Source organism: Pipistrellus hanaki, assembly GCF_964339955.1.
Source record: "Pipistrellus hanaki genome assembly, chromosome: Y".
In the NCBI taxonomy this organism is placed as follows: domain Eukaryota; kingdom Metazoa; phylum Chordata; class Mammalia; order Chiroptera; family Vespertilionidae; genus Pipistrellus; species Pipistrellus hanaki.
The window spans coordinates 4,509,490-4,527,555 of record NC_140525.1 but is presented as its reverse complement, the minus strand read 5'-3'; the positions used below and the strand labels follow the sequence as shown (position 1 = coordinate 4,527,555).

General features: G+C 46.7%; 1 protein-coding gene across 1 annotated transcript in view; it reads right to left on the bottom strand.

Moving 5' to 3' along the window:
- Positions 1–976: 976 nt before the first annotated feature.
- Positions 977–18,066, bottom strand: part of LOC311615861 (protein Shroom2-like) — a gene marked incomplete at its 5' end in the record, with an annotated part of 30,669 nt that continues 13,579 nt past the window's right edge. The window contains 3 exons of the mRNA XM_084871294.1: positions 977–2,803; positions 6,297–6,312; positions 7,570–7,835. Coding sequence (XP_084727420.1) covers positions 2,537–2,803; positions 6,297–6,312; positions 7,570–7,835 — 549 coding nt within the window. The 3' untranslated portion in view covers positions 977–2,536. The remainder of the gene's footprint in view (positions 2,804–6,296; positions 6,313–7,569; positions 7,836–18,066) is intronic.

Genomic DNA, 18,066 nt, shown 5'->3' with positions numbered 1-18,066 from the left:
AGTTTGGCTCAGTGGTAGAGCATCGGTCTGTGGACTGAAAGGTCCCAGGTTCGATTCTGGTCAAGGGCATGTACATTGGTTGCGGGCAAGAGGCAGCTGGTCAATGTTTCTCTCTCATCGACGTTTCTAACTCTCTCTCCCTCTCCTCTCCTCTCTGTAAAAAAATCAATAAAATATATTTTTTAAAAATGTGATAAAACAGGTAAATCAAATTCAGGCTCCATGCACTCAGAGACACTATTTATTTCATCAAAGTCAGGCAGGATGATCTGTTGAGAGGTAAGTGGTCAGCGTCGAGCATGAATCTGCACACATTTCCACAGTGAGTTGCAGGCGATGGCCTGGCTGGAGTCTCACGATTCAGGGCATTCCACGCGAGGCGAGAGCTTCACAGAGCGCCCGCAACAGCCACGCGCGCAGAGGGCAGACGTTAGCACCAGACGGTTTGACCTGCAATGATGTCACTATATACAAAGGTACGTACACGGACTCCCGGATCTTTGGGTCCCGCCAAGCAGACACTGAAGAGGCAATCGGGGACAGGACAGGACGGTGTGGGCACGGGGGCTTCGCTAAAAGGGGGGATCACACTACATATTCCCACAGAGAAGGAAGTCCGCAAAGACATCAGAAGGCCGGCACAGACACACACAGTTTCCAGGTTCACAGTTACAGACATAGATAGCATCAAAACAGCCACAACAGTGCATTGGAGGGGGAAGAATCACAGGTAAAAGCTTCGTCTAAATTAAAAAGCAAACACACACACGGAGTGGCTGTGGTCCCCCCAGAGGGAGGACCACGGGGGTCCAAGAGCAGCCAGTTGGGCCTTCTCCGACGTGGCCACTTCTCACCGCAAGCGGCAAGATTCCCACATCACAGCTGAACTGACAGCAGTGAACACGCCTGGAAAGGCATGTCTTCTTGGCTTGGTTGTTGCCAAAATGAGCAGTGACTGCCTGTGTGCCTGAGCTGGCCCGTGTGGACCCTTCCATGCCGCAAGCTGACATCCAGACCACGGCCAGGGAGCCTGGCTTGCCGCTCCTGGCTCAGGAAGCATGGACCATGGTCCTAAGACACTGGTGTGTGTGGTTTGGTTAGGTGGCAGGCGCTCTGACAGAAAGGTCTCCCCACCTGCTGGAAAACTTGATAAGGAATAAGGGGAAATGGGATTCAAACAACCCCTCCACCCAACACATGTCCACGTTACCCTGACGTGAACTCAGTCAAGGGGTTCTGCCATTAGCCACACATTGCACCAGATGAGCATCCGAGGAGAGAGATAGCAGCTCCACAGTGATTTAGGTAAAAATAAGTTACCATCCAACCATCGGCGGTTGATCATCTTTCTCTTGCACTTCCTTGCCACACACATGTCCTCTTTGGTGAAATCTTTGCCCACGTTTCATCTGGGTTGTTGGTTTTCTTGCAGTTGAACTGTGTAGTTATTTATATATTCCGGAGAGGGCTACTTTGTCACATGTGATTTGCAAATCATTTTTTGATTTGCAACTGCAAACTGACACCATAACAGCATTTGTTTTTTAAGTGAACAGACTCTTCAGAATCGTGTCAACCAATAAAAAGGGCCCGGAACCGATCAACTCTGTGGCAAAGCTGGAGTGGGACCCCCGGAAGCCCGGAGGCGGGCTCTTAGGAAACTGGATGGGCCTTCGGGGCATGCTGACAGGTTGCAAGAGGCAAACCGAGGAAAGGAGCCACTTCCCATGGATGACCATAAGCACACGACACAAATGCCTGGGGAGAAAGTGATCTAAGAACGGTCCACTGGTCTCGGGAAACACCTAGCAAGCACAGGACTACCGCACACACCTGTGACCAGGCATTTCACATTGCAGGAACATGCCTGACCCTGCCGCCAGGTGAGACGGACTGAAGCCGCCCGCTTGGTGCGTGGGTTTGAAAGCATGCACACGACTTTTAATGAGCGACCCAACACAAAGGCTATGCATTTCACAGTTGGTTTCTAACCACTTGGAAACTATGTTAATAAATTATCACTATCATCATCTTCACAGGTTTGTGCCGGGTCAGAGAGCACATTATATGAACGACAGTAACACTAACAGCACTGGTCGGACACGGATAAACGTGGCAGGCCACACCCCTCGTGGATCACAAGAGAAGACGTGAGCCGGGTGTCCCCTCTGGTGCACCCCGGGGACTCGCTGAGCGCTGCCCAATGGCTGGTGTGGCAGCGGGGGACGCAGGCCAGAGCGATCGCTGCCAAGGGGCCCTGGCATGCGGGACGGGACAGCCTGCGGGCTCCGGGGCAGAAGCTCGCCAGCCACCGGGGCCCGTGCCACATGGGGCTCCTTGTGAAGGACAACACTCCACGGGGAGCCACTCTGCTCAGCATCCAAAGGGAAACTAACACCCAACGTGTCACCCCAGACAAACACGAGTTATCGCTTTTCAAACAGCCACGTCGCTCTGAGAGGGTTCTCACTGGGGGCCACCGGCTGGGCTGGGGTCCGCTGCCAGGGAGGGGCAGGCCGGCTCCGCCCGCAGGCCCTCACTTGCTCCTGTCGGGCTGCAGGCTGTCCACCAGGCACTTGAGCTGCTCCTCACCCAGGTGGATCTTGTCCTTCAGCTCCCGCTGCTCAATGATGAGGGCCGACTTCATCTTGACGAAGTGCTCGTAGTCGGCCAGGTTCTCGTCACTCAGGTAGCTGGCCAGGATGTCCAGCACCACGCGCTCCCGGCGGTCCAGGTTCTCCTTGAGCTCCTTGGCGTCCTTGTGCTGCTGGATGAGGACCCGCTGCTTCTCGAGCAGCGATTGCTGTGGGGGGGGAGAGAGAGAGAGAGAGAGAGAGAGAGAGAGAGAGAGAGAGAGAGAGAGAGAGAGAGAGAGAAGCCAGTGAGGATCAGAAGCAGTGGCCACCCTGATACCCTGGAAATACAAAAATTCTGGGGTTGGAGTGATGCAGATCTTATGGAACAGCACTGAGTTCTGAGTGTGACTGGCAAGCACTTGTGGCTACAGCAGGCCCACCCTTGCTTCTCTCTTTAGCCCCTTCAATGCTTTTAGAAGGCCTCTTTCACCTTCAGTGCTGCACATGGACTTGGACTTCCTAACAGAGACAGCCAAGGTGACCTGCTCACCCTGGCCACCCCTGGCCTTTCCTCAAGGCTACAGAGTTTCAATTGTAGAAGGTAAATAAATCCCAGATACCAGGGCCTCCACTTGTGTCACTGGGGTGTGTGGCCAACATGCAAACCACCACAGGCCCCTCACTCAGGCCACTCCAGGCCCCAAGGGAACCTCACCCTGACCCAAGACACTATTCAGGGCATACAAGTCGGACCCCACCTGTGCACCAGGCCTATCTAATATTAGAGTAACTAAAGGCCCGGTACACAAAATTTGTACACAGGGGGTGGTGGTGATGGTGGTGGTGTCCCCCAGCCCAGCCTACACCCTCTTCAATCTAGGATATCCCTCTCACAACTGCTGGCTCCCAGCTGCTCACCTACCTGCCCTCCTGATTGCCCCTAACCATTTCTGCCAACCTGATCACCACATAACCACTCCCATGCCAGCCTGATTGATGTCTAACTGCTCTCCTACCATCCTGCTTGTCCCCAATTTCCCCCCTCTGCCGGCCTGGTCACCCCTAACTGTCCTCTCCTGCAGGGTTGATTGCCTCCAACTGCCCTCCCTTGCAGGCCTGGTGCCTCCCAACTGCCTTCCCCTGCTGGCCATCTTGTGGTGGCCACCTTGTGTCCACATAGGGACAGGATCTTCGACCACATGGGGGCAGCCATCTTGTGTGTTGGAGTGATGGTCAATCTGCATATTACTCTTTTATTAGATAGGATAGAGGCCTGGTGCACAGGTGGTGGCTGTCTGGTTTGCCCTGAAGGGTGACCCAGATCAGGGTGGGGGTTGCCTTGGGGCCTGAGTGGGGGGCCTGTGGTGATTTGCAGGCTGGTGACACTCCCTGGCAACCCAAGTGAAGGCCCTGTTTTCTGGGATTTATTTATCTTCTATAATTGAAACTTTGTAGCCTGCAGCTGAGCCAAGCCTTCTGCTCGCTCTGTGGCTGCTGCCATTTCCGTTTGGATTTGTTTATCTTCTATAATCGAAACTTTGTATCCTTGAGTGGAGGCCTAGGCCAGCTAGGGAAGGTGGAAAGCTTGGCTTCTTGCATTGCCAGAAAAACCCAAGCCTCCCTCCTGGTCTCTGTGGCCATAGCCAACTTGATTGGTCTTAATTTGCATACTTGCTTTGATTGGCTGGTGGGCATAGCTTGTGGGTGTAGCAGAGTGATGGTTAATAGCATATTACTCTGTTAGATAGGATAGAGGCCTGGTGCACAGGTGGCAGCCGTCTGGTGTCCCAGATCAGGGTGGGAGATATGCAAATTGATTATCTCTCCAACACACAAAATGGCTGCTTGCATGTGGACACAATCTGGCCACCACAAGATGGCCAGTTGGGAAGGAAAGTTGGGAGGGACCAGGTCTGCACAGGAGAGCAGATGGGGCAATGAAGCCTGAAAGGGTGGGCAGTTAAGAGTGACTAGGCTGGCAGAGGAGGGAAGTGACTGGTGAGCAGGCCTACAGGGCAGGGCAGTTGGGGATGACCAGGCCTTCAAGGAAGTGCAGCTAGGGATGACTAGGCCTTCAGGGGAGTCAGTTAGAGATGGCTATGCCTGCAGGGGAGGGCAGTTAGGGGCAAACAGCGTGTCAAGGAGTGGTTAGGGTGTGATCAGGCTGACAGACAAAGCAGTTAGGGGCAATGAGGTAGGTGAGCAGTTGGGAGCCAGCAATCCTGGATTGTGAGAGAGATGTCTGACTGCCTGGTAAGATCAGGCCTAAATGGGCAGTTGTATATCTCTCGAGGGGTGCACAGGAGGGATGTTCCTCAGCCTGGTTTGCACCCTCTACAATCCAGTACCCTTCAGGGGAAGTTTGACTGCCTCTCACAATCTGGGACTGCTTGCTCCTAACTACTTGCCTGCCTTCCTGCCTGATTGTCCCTAACCCCTCTGCTTGCCTGCTTGATTGCCCCTAACTACCTTTGCCTGCCTGCCTAATTGCTCCTATCTGATCCACCTGATCAACACTAACTGCTTCTGCTTTGCTCCTGGGATCCAGGATTCCCTCCTCTGGCTGATTGCAGGTACCTGGGACCTGTGCTTCCCTCCCTCTGGCTTCACCTGGGCCAGCCACAGCCACAGGAGAATGTGGGTGGGTGGCTGCACCTGGGATGCAACTGCAGCTGCTGGGACCTTAGGACGTGTGGATTGTCCCTCTCTTATGCTGCAAGTACAGCCACTGGCAGCAAAGACCAAGGGGTAGGTGGCTTGTCCCTCTCCTGGGCTACAGGCACATGTGCAGCTGCTGGCACTTGGGACTGTGGGGTTGATGGCTTGTCCCTCTCCTCAGCTACAGCCTGACTGGCTTCTATTCCTCTCTCCTCAGTGTTGAGAGTCTGAGCCATTACGGCATGATAGCATAAGTGCGTGATGACAATTTGCATAATAGCTCTTTATTATATAAGAAATATACAATACATTGAGTTGCCAGATTATTATGCATGTACTTCTCTTGAGTACCTCATTTATTTGATATCAAAGATACTATAATTTGTGAACCTGATTAGTTTTCCCCTTTGCATTGGCTGGTAGAAAGCTCAGGACAAAGAGGTGGTTGATCTCCAACAAAAGTCTAGAATACTTTTGGTACCCATATATATACATACATACATACATACACACACACACACACACACACCCCGAGTAGCCAGATTATTATGATCTCTGAACACATATCTAGCCACTCAGTGTATTTGTATTTCAAATATATAATGTACATATACATATATACACACACTCATAAACAAAAAACAAAAAAAACAAAACACTTGTTGCTGGAAGCTATTCATTGTCTATACTATTATAAAAGTGCAAACAGGGGACTTGGAAGACTGATGGGCCTTGAGCTTTAGCAAGAGCTAAAAGCTATGCACTGATTGTTGAGATTATGGTGGCTCAAGCCACCTGACCAAATAGTCTCAAAGTCAGTCTTTACTAATATTTATAGATCTTTAAGATAGCCTATCTACTACTAGATTGCCTGCCTGATTAAGGGCAATATGTGTATTCTAAAACTGAATAAAAGCTTGGGCCCCAGTGAAGCCTTTCCGCTAGAGAAGGGTATTCCCCTGGTCCCATGTGATTTCTAAATTCACAATTCTTGTCTATTGCCTTGTGCATAGCCCTTCTCCAGATCCTGAACCCTAGCTATGCTGGCTGTGGCTTTCACACCTTGTCTGTTGCTTTCCTAATAAACGAGCAATTAAAAAAAGGTGCCAAAGACTTAGTCATCCGACTTGTGTTAGCATCCTTCCCATGACAACATTGTGGCAAAGGGGATACATTCTAAAGAAATCCAGGGCAGAATTTTAAACCCTCCTCACAGCAGGACACAGAGCCTGGAGTTGTTGTAGACAAGGATGCAGGGAGTTTGAAGAGAAATGCAATGCTGTGGGGAGGTTCCTTCTCCCCTTACAAGCATCTGCTATGGGGCACAGACCACTTACTCCCAGAACATGACTTTTACTCTTGTCCTCTGTGTCTGCAGAGCATGAACTTGTCTTCTACACCATCCCAGTGTAAAGAACAGAAGAAAGGAGGAGACAAATGCATCATGTTTCTGTCAGTCAGGGGTGTCAGGGACACTTTCCCTCTGTGGGATTTTGGACACACGCTCCCTGCCATCCTGCTGTTTTGCAGGACTGCATGCAGGCATCCAGAGTGAGGCTGCAGTTTGCAAAAAAGGTGACATACAGAAAAGCTTAAGGAAAGGGAGCTGACATTCAACTGCAAACAGCCTGCTTCTGGCTTGTAGATGGCTTGGGGTTGATGTACCCCACCCACCTCGCAGGGACACCATGGCCTCAGGCACTTGTGAAATAAAGGACCATGCATTTGGATGAAAAGAGGCAAAGCAAAGCTGGTGGGTTCCAAACAGAAAAAAGTGGATTGTAATTAATTCTACAAATTCGGTTCAGACTCAAAGCAGTTGGCCTCAAAGCTTCTGAGATCAGGTGTGGGACTTCCCCCAACTCTTTTCACATATTCATTTTCTACCTAGAATCAGAAAGGCACCTTCTATAACTTGACACCATGCATTTTATTGCATTATCACATCTGCCTCTGAAAGCCTTTTTACTGCATTAGCACATCTGCCTGACATGAGGTTCTCACTCACTACTAGCTATGCTCACACCTGGCCACTGAGTGGTGCTGGATGAGGGGATGGAATGAGATGGTGAGTCATCTAAGCCCTGCATAGCTGAGGGGATAATGGCTGGCCCACTCACTCTGCATCTCTGCAATGGACCTTGGGATGCTGGGCGGGCAGTGCAGTCTAATACCCGGAGGACCATGCCATTACCATGTTATACCAGGAGAGCATCATAGCATCTTGCAACATCAGGCATTCAATCAACTCCCCAAGAACCTCCCTGCAGATCCTCCTACAACCCCCCCAACCCCCCTGCCCTCCCAATTTCTAGGTTCTATTGGTTGTACTTACCCGATCGACGCGCTGTCGTCCAGGTTGTTGAGGGCGTTTTCCACGCGGGCCAGGCGCCCCAACAGGGACAGCAGCAGGTTCACCACCTTGTCCAGGTCCCCAATGAACATGCGGAACTTGTCGAACTCGTTCGGCTTGCACACGTCCTTGACGATGGCCTCCACCTCGTCCCCGAAGGCGCAGTTGGCCTGGATGTCCTCCAGCAGGCTCTCCCGCGCGCCCCGCAGCACCTGCAGCTTGCGGCCGATGCTGTCGATGAGCTCCTGCTGCGGGGCACAGGGTGGCGTGCAAATGGGATCAGGAGGACACACTTTGGGCCATCCAGTGCTCTGGGGGCACTGCAGGATTTTGGCTTGTAGAAGTCAGCCCCACTGGGTGCAAGTTCATTTTACCTGTGTGATCATTAAATAATTGAACATCCCTGGCTGGTGTTACTCAGCTTCTTAGAATGTTGGCCTGTGCACCAAAAGGTCTCAGGTTCAATTCTTGGTCAAGGGCACATACCTGGGTTGCAGTTTGCTCCCTGCCCCCAATTGGGGTGCATGTGGAAGGTAACCTATCTATGTACCTCTCTCACATCAATGTTTTTCTCTCTCTCACACCTCTTTCAACTGTCTGGTTGAAAAGCAATGGGAAAAATATTCTATGTGAGGATTAACAAATAAAAAAAATAAACAGCATTTATAAGAGGAAGAATAATTATTCCCAGTTAAATCACGAGGAAGAATAATTATTCCCAATTAAATCACTGACAATTTAGAAATAAAATAAACCTGTGCTCATCTTCTTAAGTCCTATTGGGTTGTGCATGAATGGGTCCCTTTGGGCTACAAATGAATTTCTATAGGAATTCTCAGGGTCTGTGTGAATCTTTATGTTTCATACTTTGGAAATTCCCAAATTCAAGGCTTGCTTGTACTGAAGGAATCGAGTCTTATGCCCAGTACTCAATTCCATGATTAAAGAGTATTCTTGGCCTGGCCATTGTGGCTCAGTAATTGAGCATCATCCTATGAACCAGGAGGCCATGATTTTGATTACTGATCAGGACAGATGCTCAGGTTGCAGACTCCATTCCTAGTAGGGGCGTGTAGGCAGCAGCTGATCACTGATTCTCTCTCCTCATTGATATTTTTATCTCTCTCTCCCTCTCCCTTCCTCTCTGAAATCAATAAAAATACATTAAAATAATTTATTTAAAAATTGTACTCTGTATAGTAATGAAAACTTAAGACAAATAAAGGAATGTCAATGAACTTAAAAGTCTATTGATTTCAACTTGACCAAAATGCAAATTGAGGACTAATTTTCTAATGTAAACTAGATTAACATAAACTATTCTGTTTTACCCACTAATAAAAAGTGGCATTAAGCCCTCAGCAGTTTGACTCAGTGGATAGAGCATTGACCTGTAAATCAAAGGGTTCCAGTATTCTTTGGTTGTAGGCTTCTCCCCAGCCTGGGCCCTGGTCAGAGCTTGTGCAGGAGGCAACTAATGGATGTGTTTCTCTCCCATCGTTGTTTCTCTCTCTCTTTCCCTCTCTCCTCTACTTTTGCTAAAAATCAATGGGAAAATATCCTTGGGTGAGAATTAAAAAATATAAATAAAAGGTAGCATTAAGCATTGAATGAAATAAGTAAATAACCAAAAACTATTCTATCCTATATTATAAAAGATTAATATGCTAAGTGTCCAGCCAACCAGTCAGACATTCAATCAACCAAAGTGTAATATGCTAATGTCTAGAGACCCAGTGCATGAAATCCATGCACTTGTGGAGTCAGGTGGTGGTCCCTCAGCCTGGCCTGTGCCCTCTGGCAGTCCAGAAACCCTTGGGAGATGTCCAATTGATAGCTTAGGCCTGCTTCTTTTAGCTGACAATCAGAAATCCTTTGTGTTGTCATAGAGGCAAAAGAGGCTCCCGCCACTACAGGTGTGCCAGCTATGAGTCTGAATTCTATCTAAGCAGTGTTCTCCCTGTGGAAGTGCACTGACCACCAGGGGACAGCTCCTGTGTTGAGAGTCTGCCTCCTGGTGGTCAGTTTGTATTTATAATGACCGATCGTGCTGCTGTTGGGCCAAAACCAGACCTCTGTCATCCCCCGAGGGGTCTGAAATTGGGACAGGGCACATGCCAGGATGAGGGACCCTATGGGTAAATGACTGGGGTTGGGGAGGAACATGGGAGATTACCCAGGGGGACGGACCACAGGAATCGTCCAAGGAATGTCCGGCCCTCTTGCTCAGTCCTGACCTGCAGCAAGCTAACCTATGGTCCAAGTGTCTGCCATTTAGTGGTTATTGCATATCATAATAAGCAGTTTAGTGGCCTTAGCATATTATTAGCATTCTAGAGACCTGGTGCATGAAATTCGTGCATGGGGATGGGAGAGTGTCTCTCAGCCCACTTTGCACCCTTTCCAATCTTGGACATCCCTCTCACAATAGAGGACTGCTGGCTCCCAACTACTTGTCTGCCTGCCTTGCTGATTGCCCCTAACCACTTCTGCCTGCCAGCCTGATCATCCCCTGACCACTCCCATGCCAAATTGATGTCTAACTGCTCCCCTGACAGCCTGGTTCCCCCCAACTGTTCTCCCCTGCAGGCCTGGGTCCTCCCCAACTGCACTTCCTAAAGACTTGGTCATCCCCACTTTCCTCCTCTGCCAGCCTGGTTAAACACTAACTGGCCTACCCTGCAGTCTTGATCACCCAACTGCCCTCCCTGCAGGCCTGGTCCCTCCCAACTGCTGGCCATCTTATGTTGACATGGGGGCAGGACCTTTGACACATGGGGGCAGCCATATTGTGTGTTTGAGTGATGGTTAATCTGCATATTATTCTTTTCTAGCAAGGATTAGATAGGATAGAGGCTTAGTGCACAGGTGAGGCCTAGCTGGTTTGTCCCAAAGGATGTCCTGGATCAGGGTGTGGGTTTTCTTGGGGCATGGGGCAGTCTGGGTGAGGGGCCTCTGGTGGTTTGCAGGCTGGCCATGCCCCCCAGCAATCCAAGTGGAAGCTCTGGTATCTGGGATATATTTATCTCCTATAGTTGAAACTTTGTAGCCTGGAACGGAGCCAAGCCTCTTGCTCGCTCCATGACCACAGCCATTTTTGTGATGATTTATTTATCTTCTATAATTGAAACTTTGTATACTTGAGCAGAGGAGATCAAGGCAGGCCAGAACTGCAGGAACTTGGCTTCCTCCATCACTGAGGGAAACTCAAGCCTCCTGCTCTCTCCAGCTCCATAGCTGCCACCATTTTTGTTGCGATTTATTTATCTTCTATAATTGAACCTTTGTAGCCCTGAGTGGAGGCCTGGGCTTCCATTACTGGAGAAACCCAAGCTTCCTACTCTCTCCATGGCTGCAGCCATCTTGGTTGGGTTAATTTGCATACTTGCTCCTGATTGGATGGTGGGCATGGCTTGTGAGTGTAGCAGAGTGATGGTTAATTTGCATATTACTCTTGTATTAGTTAGGACTACACTTTGATGGATTGAACATTTGAATGGATGACTGAACATTTAGTATATTAAGCTTTTATTACATGCAGTTCTTCTCAGATTACATTGGACTTGATGTACATTGTTTCATTGGTTAAGTCACCATTCCCCATTTATTTATAAAAAAAAAAGAAAAAGTTCCATCATTTCAAAGTATGTACATATGTGACTTATGTTTTTTATTATTTATTTACCACAAGTAAAGGTCAAGAATTGTTTTCTTTCTTCTTTTAAATTTTTTTTACTGTTTCACTTCATTACAGCTGTGTATGTGCTCCATATGAGTAACGAAGGTGCTTATATAGGTGGGTTCTGACTTATGGAGAAAATCATATTATATTTCACTTTAAAAATGGATCTCAAATGTAACTTGAGGACCTACTGTATAAAGGATGAGAGGCACATGCATGAAATTCATGCAAGAGTAGTCCTTTCCCCAGTTGCTGGTACTGGCTTCCCTCTGGGAGCTGGGACCTGGGCTTCGCTCTGGACCCAGCTTCGTCTGGAAGGATGTTGGAATGATGTCCAATCTAATTAGCATATTATGCTTTTATTATTATAGATATGCTAAGGCTGCTCAACTGCTCACTATGATGTATACTGACCACCAAGGGGCAGACGGGTGACCAGTTGCTATGATGTTCACTGACCACCAGGGGACAGATGCTCTGACCAGTAGGTGAGCTTGCTGCTGGTCCGGTCTATTGGGACTAAGCGAGACTGGCTGGACCTACCCTGGAGCCCTCCCATGGCCCCTCCTGAGCTGGCCAACCTCCCACCCCTCCCTGGTCCCAATCGTGCACCCATGAGGTTCCCTCAGCCTAGCCTGCACCTTCTCACGATCTAGGAACCCTCTGGGGATGTTGGAGAGCTAGTTTTGGATTTATCTCACAGGCCAGGCCTAAGGGATCTCAATGGTACATGAATTCATGCACTGGGCCTCTAGCATAACATATATACACAGATGACAGTGTGGTGATGGTCAGAGGGAAAGGAGGTTGGGGTTTAGTGGTGGGCAGAGGTTGGTAAAGAGAGGGTAGAAAGAGTCTTTGCTTGGGATGATGGACACATGATCCAGATGATGTTTTATTGAGCTGTATACTAGAAACCTATATGGTTTTGTGAACCAGTCATCCCAATAAATTAGGTTAAAAATATAGCTCTCACCAGTGTGGGTCAATAGTCAGCCCATGCACTAAAGTGTCACAGGTTTGAATCCTAGTCAAGGGCACATACCTGGGTTGTAGTTTTGTTCCCAGATCTGATTGGAGTGCATATAGGAGACAACCAATTGATATATCTCTCACATCAATGTTTCTCTTTCTCCCCTTTCTACTCTCTCTAAATCAAATGAAAAATATCTTTGGGTGAGGATTAACAACAACAAATAATAATCTATACTAATAAAAGTTAATATGCTAATTTGACTGGATAGACAGGACATCTCCTGGACATGCCCCAGATAAAGCTGTGGCAGCTGTGAGGGCTGAGAAGGGCTGTGGCAGATCAATGGGGTAATGGGGGCGGTGATGGCTAATTCACCTGATAGGCTCATTCACCTCCTGCAGAGGGAAGCCAGACTGAAGCTTAGGCCCACCTGGGACATCTCCTGAGGGCTCCCAGATTGTGATAGGGGGCAGGTTGGGCTGACAGCACAAATTTTCATGCAACAGGCTCTAATAATAATAATAATAATAATAATAATTAATAATAATAATAATTTGGCAAACTTGCTCTGGAAAGAGCCAAATAGTAAGTGTTTCAGACTTTATTGGACATGTGGATATTGTTTCCAGGACTCAGCTCTGCAGCTATTCTATGAGAGCCACTAGACCACATGTTTCAATACAATTTAACAACACACATAGGTTGTAGGCCAGGCTTGGCAGTGCATGTGGGCTGGTCTCATGTAGTATGGTTTTTTGTCTATGTGCTGACTGCCACCCACCTGTCCTGTGAAAACTCCCAAGGAAGGTGCTCTATTTGATTCTGTCCATGGCCATATCCCCAAGTTGATGGGGTTGGGGGATTTGGGAGGGAGTGTCTTGGAGTTGGTCCAACTACGTTATTTGCTTAAGCAAGCACTTTCCAGCCCATTGTTGGAGTTGGGATCATCTGCTTAGAGACAAGTGAACCTGATATTCTAAAGGGTGGACAATTATTTCCTCAGATTTTAATCAGGATAAAGAGACATATCAGCTGAATTTAAAATATGCCTGGCTGGAGTCATTCCAAGATGGCTGACAGGTAAACACCTAGCTGCAACCACACACAACAATTTCAATAAAATACAACTAAAATATAAAATAAACACTATCCAGAACTACAGGAAAGTCAACTGACTGGAAATTCTACAACGAGAAGCAAGGAGAAAACCAGAAGGAAGTGCGGAGGAGCTGGAAAAGCCTAAGGTACGGAGACATGCAGCACACGCGGAGAGGATGGAGCCAGAGAGGAGGGCGGCTGAGTGCCTGGCTGGCGTTCCCCAGCAGAAAGGAGATAAACACTCCAACTGTGCTGGGCCCCAGTTCGGACTGCTCAGAACCCCAGTTCTAGGCCAGACCCCGGGGACCCAGGCTCATCCATAGGGAGCTGGGCTGTAATGTGGAACCCCGGAGGAGCGGCGAAAGGAGGTCCCGGCGCTGCGCACATTGCAGGCAGAGAAGGGACGGTTGGCTGTGCCACGGGACTGCCCTGGCGGGAAGGAGACAAAAGCTCCAGACTGCTCTGAACGCCACCTTCAATCCCACTTCCAACTGAACTGAACCCCAATACCGGGCTCATTGGAAGAGAGTATAGACTGTTTGGTAGCAGGCGAAAATCGAGGGCACCTTTCTCTCAGAGGTGCTGGCAGCGAGAACTGAAGGACCTGCATAGGGCGGGGCTGACGGAAGCCAAAGCTGCAGGCTCCACCCTGAAACCCCGCCCCATCCAAGTAGAACACAGAGACTTTTAAGGCTTCCAACTCAGGAAAGCTGTGAAAATGCCACGATGAAATAGATCACAAAGGAAAGAAATGGAGGACAAAAAGCGACTAGATATAGAGTTCAAATCTACGCTTATAAGGTTTTTCAAGAATTTCCTAGAAAAGATGAATAAGACCTATGAGGATATGAAAAGGGATCAACTAGAATTAATGAGGAATCAACAAAAAATGATAAGGGATCAATAAGAAATAAAAAATACATTGACTGAAATAAATAATATTATACAGAGTCCTAAAAAACAGAATGGAAGATCACAAGAATCAAGTCAAAGAGTTGGAACATAAAGAGCCAGAAGACACTCCTCCACAGAAGCTAGAAGGCAAGAGAATCCAGAAAATTGAAGATAATGTAAGAAACCTCTGGGACAACTTCAAGCGAACCAACATCAGAATTATGGGGGTCCCAGAAGATGAGAGCAAGATATCGAAAACATACTGAAAGAAATAGTGACAGAAAACTTCCCCCACCTGGTGAAAGAATAGACTTACAAGTCCAGGAAGTGCACAGAACTCCAAACAAAAGGAATCCAAAGAGGACCACACCAAGACAAATCATAATTAAAATTCCAAGAGCAAAAGACAAAGAGAATATTAAAAGCAGCAAGAGCAAAGAAGGTAGTTACCTATAAAGGAGCACCTATACGATTGTCATCTGATTTCTCAACAGAAATCATGCAGGCCAGACGGGAATGGCAAGAAATATTCAAGGTGATGAATAGTAAGAGCCTACAGCCAAAGATAATCTATCCAGCAAAGCTATCACTCAGAATCGAAGGCCAGATAAAGAGCTTCACTAATAAAAAAAAAGCTAAAGGAGTTCATCAACACCAAACCAGAATTATATGAATTGCTGAAGGGGGTTCTTTCAGAAGAGAAAGTAAATAAAGATAAAAATTATGAACAACAGTGGATCTCCTCCAGAGTGGGTTCCCAACATGGATTCCTTGTATGTTCCTGGGGTGGACCCTTTGTTGGTTATATGAAATGAGGGCGGAGCTTGAAGATGGCGACCGAACAGACGGATTTGTTCTGACTCCGGTCCCAGAACAGAAAAAAGCAGCGTCTGAGTCACTCAGGGAAAGTTGATTGGCAGCTGAGGGACAGTGGAAATCTCAAGGAGGATAAGGAAAGGTCCGCTGGATAGGATTTCCTGATCAACCGGCCAGCACTGCGGCCGCCGCCGCGGCTCTCCCGGAACTCCAGGCTTGGAGAGAAGGCTGCGTCATCTTACCAGGAAAGGAAGAGCTTCTCTGAAGCCTGAAAAAACCCACAGCGGCGAAGACCATCGAGTAGCTGAGACAGCCCAATCGGCGCAAACACTTGGTTTCAAGGGAGTTCTTCAGTCACCCACGGAAAGGTCAGAGTTTGCGGGGAAAATGTGAGGGATCTGGGTCCCGCGGTGCAGGCAGTGAAGGTAGCCACTGAGCTCCGGCAAGGCCCCTCCCCCCACTCTAGCCGCCAGCGCAGTGCTGCTGCCTGCGCTGAGCTGCGCGCCCAAAGAAGGCTGCAGCAAGAATTCTGCCTGGGACACCCAGAGCTGGGTTTGGCGTAATCTGGGACTTTTTTAAAAAATGCCAGGGGACACGGGACAGATTGTTAAGAATCGCGGCTGTCCCGACAAGGGCGGATCATCTGGAAACCTTGGCGCCTGACCCCCTTCACCCCCTTGCTTCTGAAAACTAGGGAAGGACTGCTCAGTTGGGCTTATCCGGGGAAATTGCAAGGGGAAATTGCCTCCCTGGAAAGAAGGGATCAGAGCTTTAGAGATAGTTTGGGAGCCAATTGGCACTCTGCCAGCTAGAGCCATAGAGAAAGAAGGCCAGAGCAACCAAAAGGACTGGGAGGGCAAACCGGAAACACTGACACCTAAGAATTGAATTACAAACTGCTTTTTTCCTTTCTTTTTCTTTTTTCTTTTCTTTTTCTTTTTCTTTTTCTTCTTTTTTCTTTTTATTAATCAAAAATAAATGGGCACAAATAACTAAGATATAGTCTACTTGAAATTAAGGATTACCTTACAAAACTGAGGTGCAGTGGAAAGCTGGGAACTGCAAGTCTGTCTGCTCCGTGAATCAGGCGTGCCAGATACAATAACAGAGGAAGTGAATGACCACTACTGGACATTTTTATGCTAATTTTACCATTCTTTATTTTATTTTCAGTTTTTAATCTTTTATTTAATTTTCATTTTTTTCATCTTTTACTTAAGAAACGAATTTTTTTTTCTTTTTTCCTTACTTGATTTTACCTTTTCAATTATTACATTTTTTAATCTCTATCATCACTATTACTACTGCTATTTTGCAATTTTTATTTCTTTTTTCTTTTTTTTTTCCCCCTCTCCACTACCATTCTATTTTTTCTTTATTTTACATTGGGAGTAACCTTCATTCTATTTTAATCTCTACTATATCATCATTCAACCCTTTATAAACTTGACCTTTACACCATCACTCTCTTACTAAACTTTACCCTTTTAGTCTTCGGTTTATCCTATCCCTTTCTTGCTTTAGTTTTTCCTCTATTCTTTCTGCATACCCCCTGCTAAAGCTCTCACTATACTTATAGACCAAAGTTCCAACCCCTAACCCAAGTGTATAAATATCACTCTCTGCACTATATTAACTAGTTAAAAAAAAAAAAAAAAAGGTTCTCCCCTCTATCCTTTTCTCATTGTTTGTGTGAAGGTTGATTATTGTGAATTTTTATGCTTTTAAGTGAAATTGTTATGCTTATACCTGTGTTGTTATTGTTGCTTTGTATTTTTTTTTAAAAAAAAATCCTGTTTTTGTTTATTTCTTTGCTTCTGTATATCATAGCCTCACCTAATAATAATGGATATTGTAGTTTGTATTGATCTCCAAGTATTGTTACTGGCATTGGCTGGGTTCAGTGGTGGTTCTATGGCAATTTTCTCCACAGATATATAGTTTGTCTCCCATTTCTCCTTTAGTTTCCTTCTTCTCTCTCTTTCTTTCTCTCTCTCTCTCTCTTCTTTTTTTCTGTTTTCCAACTTCATTTTGTCATTACCTTTATCCTTCTTTTTCTATCTCTTTATCCCTCTTTTTTTTTATCTTAATTACTTATTTTATTTATTATTTTTTTAAATTTTTCTTTATTTTATTTTTACCTTTCTTCCTTCTCTCCTATCCCCCAATTTGCCTTTCTCTAGTGGTCACCTGTGTTGGAGGTTATTAATATTGTAAATACATTCCTGTTAAGTGCCTCTTGTGTTGTACCTGGTAGTGTTGTAGTTTGTACCTTTAAATCAACGTAGGGGAAGAAACACCACATAACCAGACATCCTGAAAAGAGAGGCCATGGGGAGACAAAGAAATAGCCCGCACATGAAAGAAAAGCAGGCATCACCAGAAAAGGAAGTAAAGGAGTCAGAGGCAAGCAGCCTACCAGAGCAAGAATTCAGAATAATGATCATAGGATGGCTAAAAAGAATGGAAGAGAAATTTGACAATAACCAAGAAGAAATGAGGAAGAACCATGAGGAATTGAAGAAGAGCCATGAGGAATTGAAGAAGAACCAAGAGAAATTGAAGAAGAACCAAGAAAAAATGAAAAATGACATCACCACCATGAAGAACTCAATAGAAAGCATCAAGAGTAGACTAGATGAAGCAGAGGACCGTATCAGTGAGCTAGAAGACAAGATGGAAAAAAAATACCCAACTAGAGCAGCTTCTAGAAAAAAAAAGATTAAAAAGCAGGAGGAGACCCTATGGGAGCTTTGGGACAATACAAAACAAAATAATATTCGAATAATTGGGGTTCCAGAAGGAAAGAAACTGAGGTAGACATGGAAAAAGTATTTCAAGAAATAATGACAGAAAACTTTCCTGAGATAGAGAAGAAAAAAACCCACACAATCCAAGATGCTCGCAGAGTCCCGAGCAAAATAAATCCCAGAAGACAGACACCAAGGCACATTATAATTAAATTGGCTAACAACAACGACAAAGTAAGAATCTTAAAAGCAGCCAGAGAGAG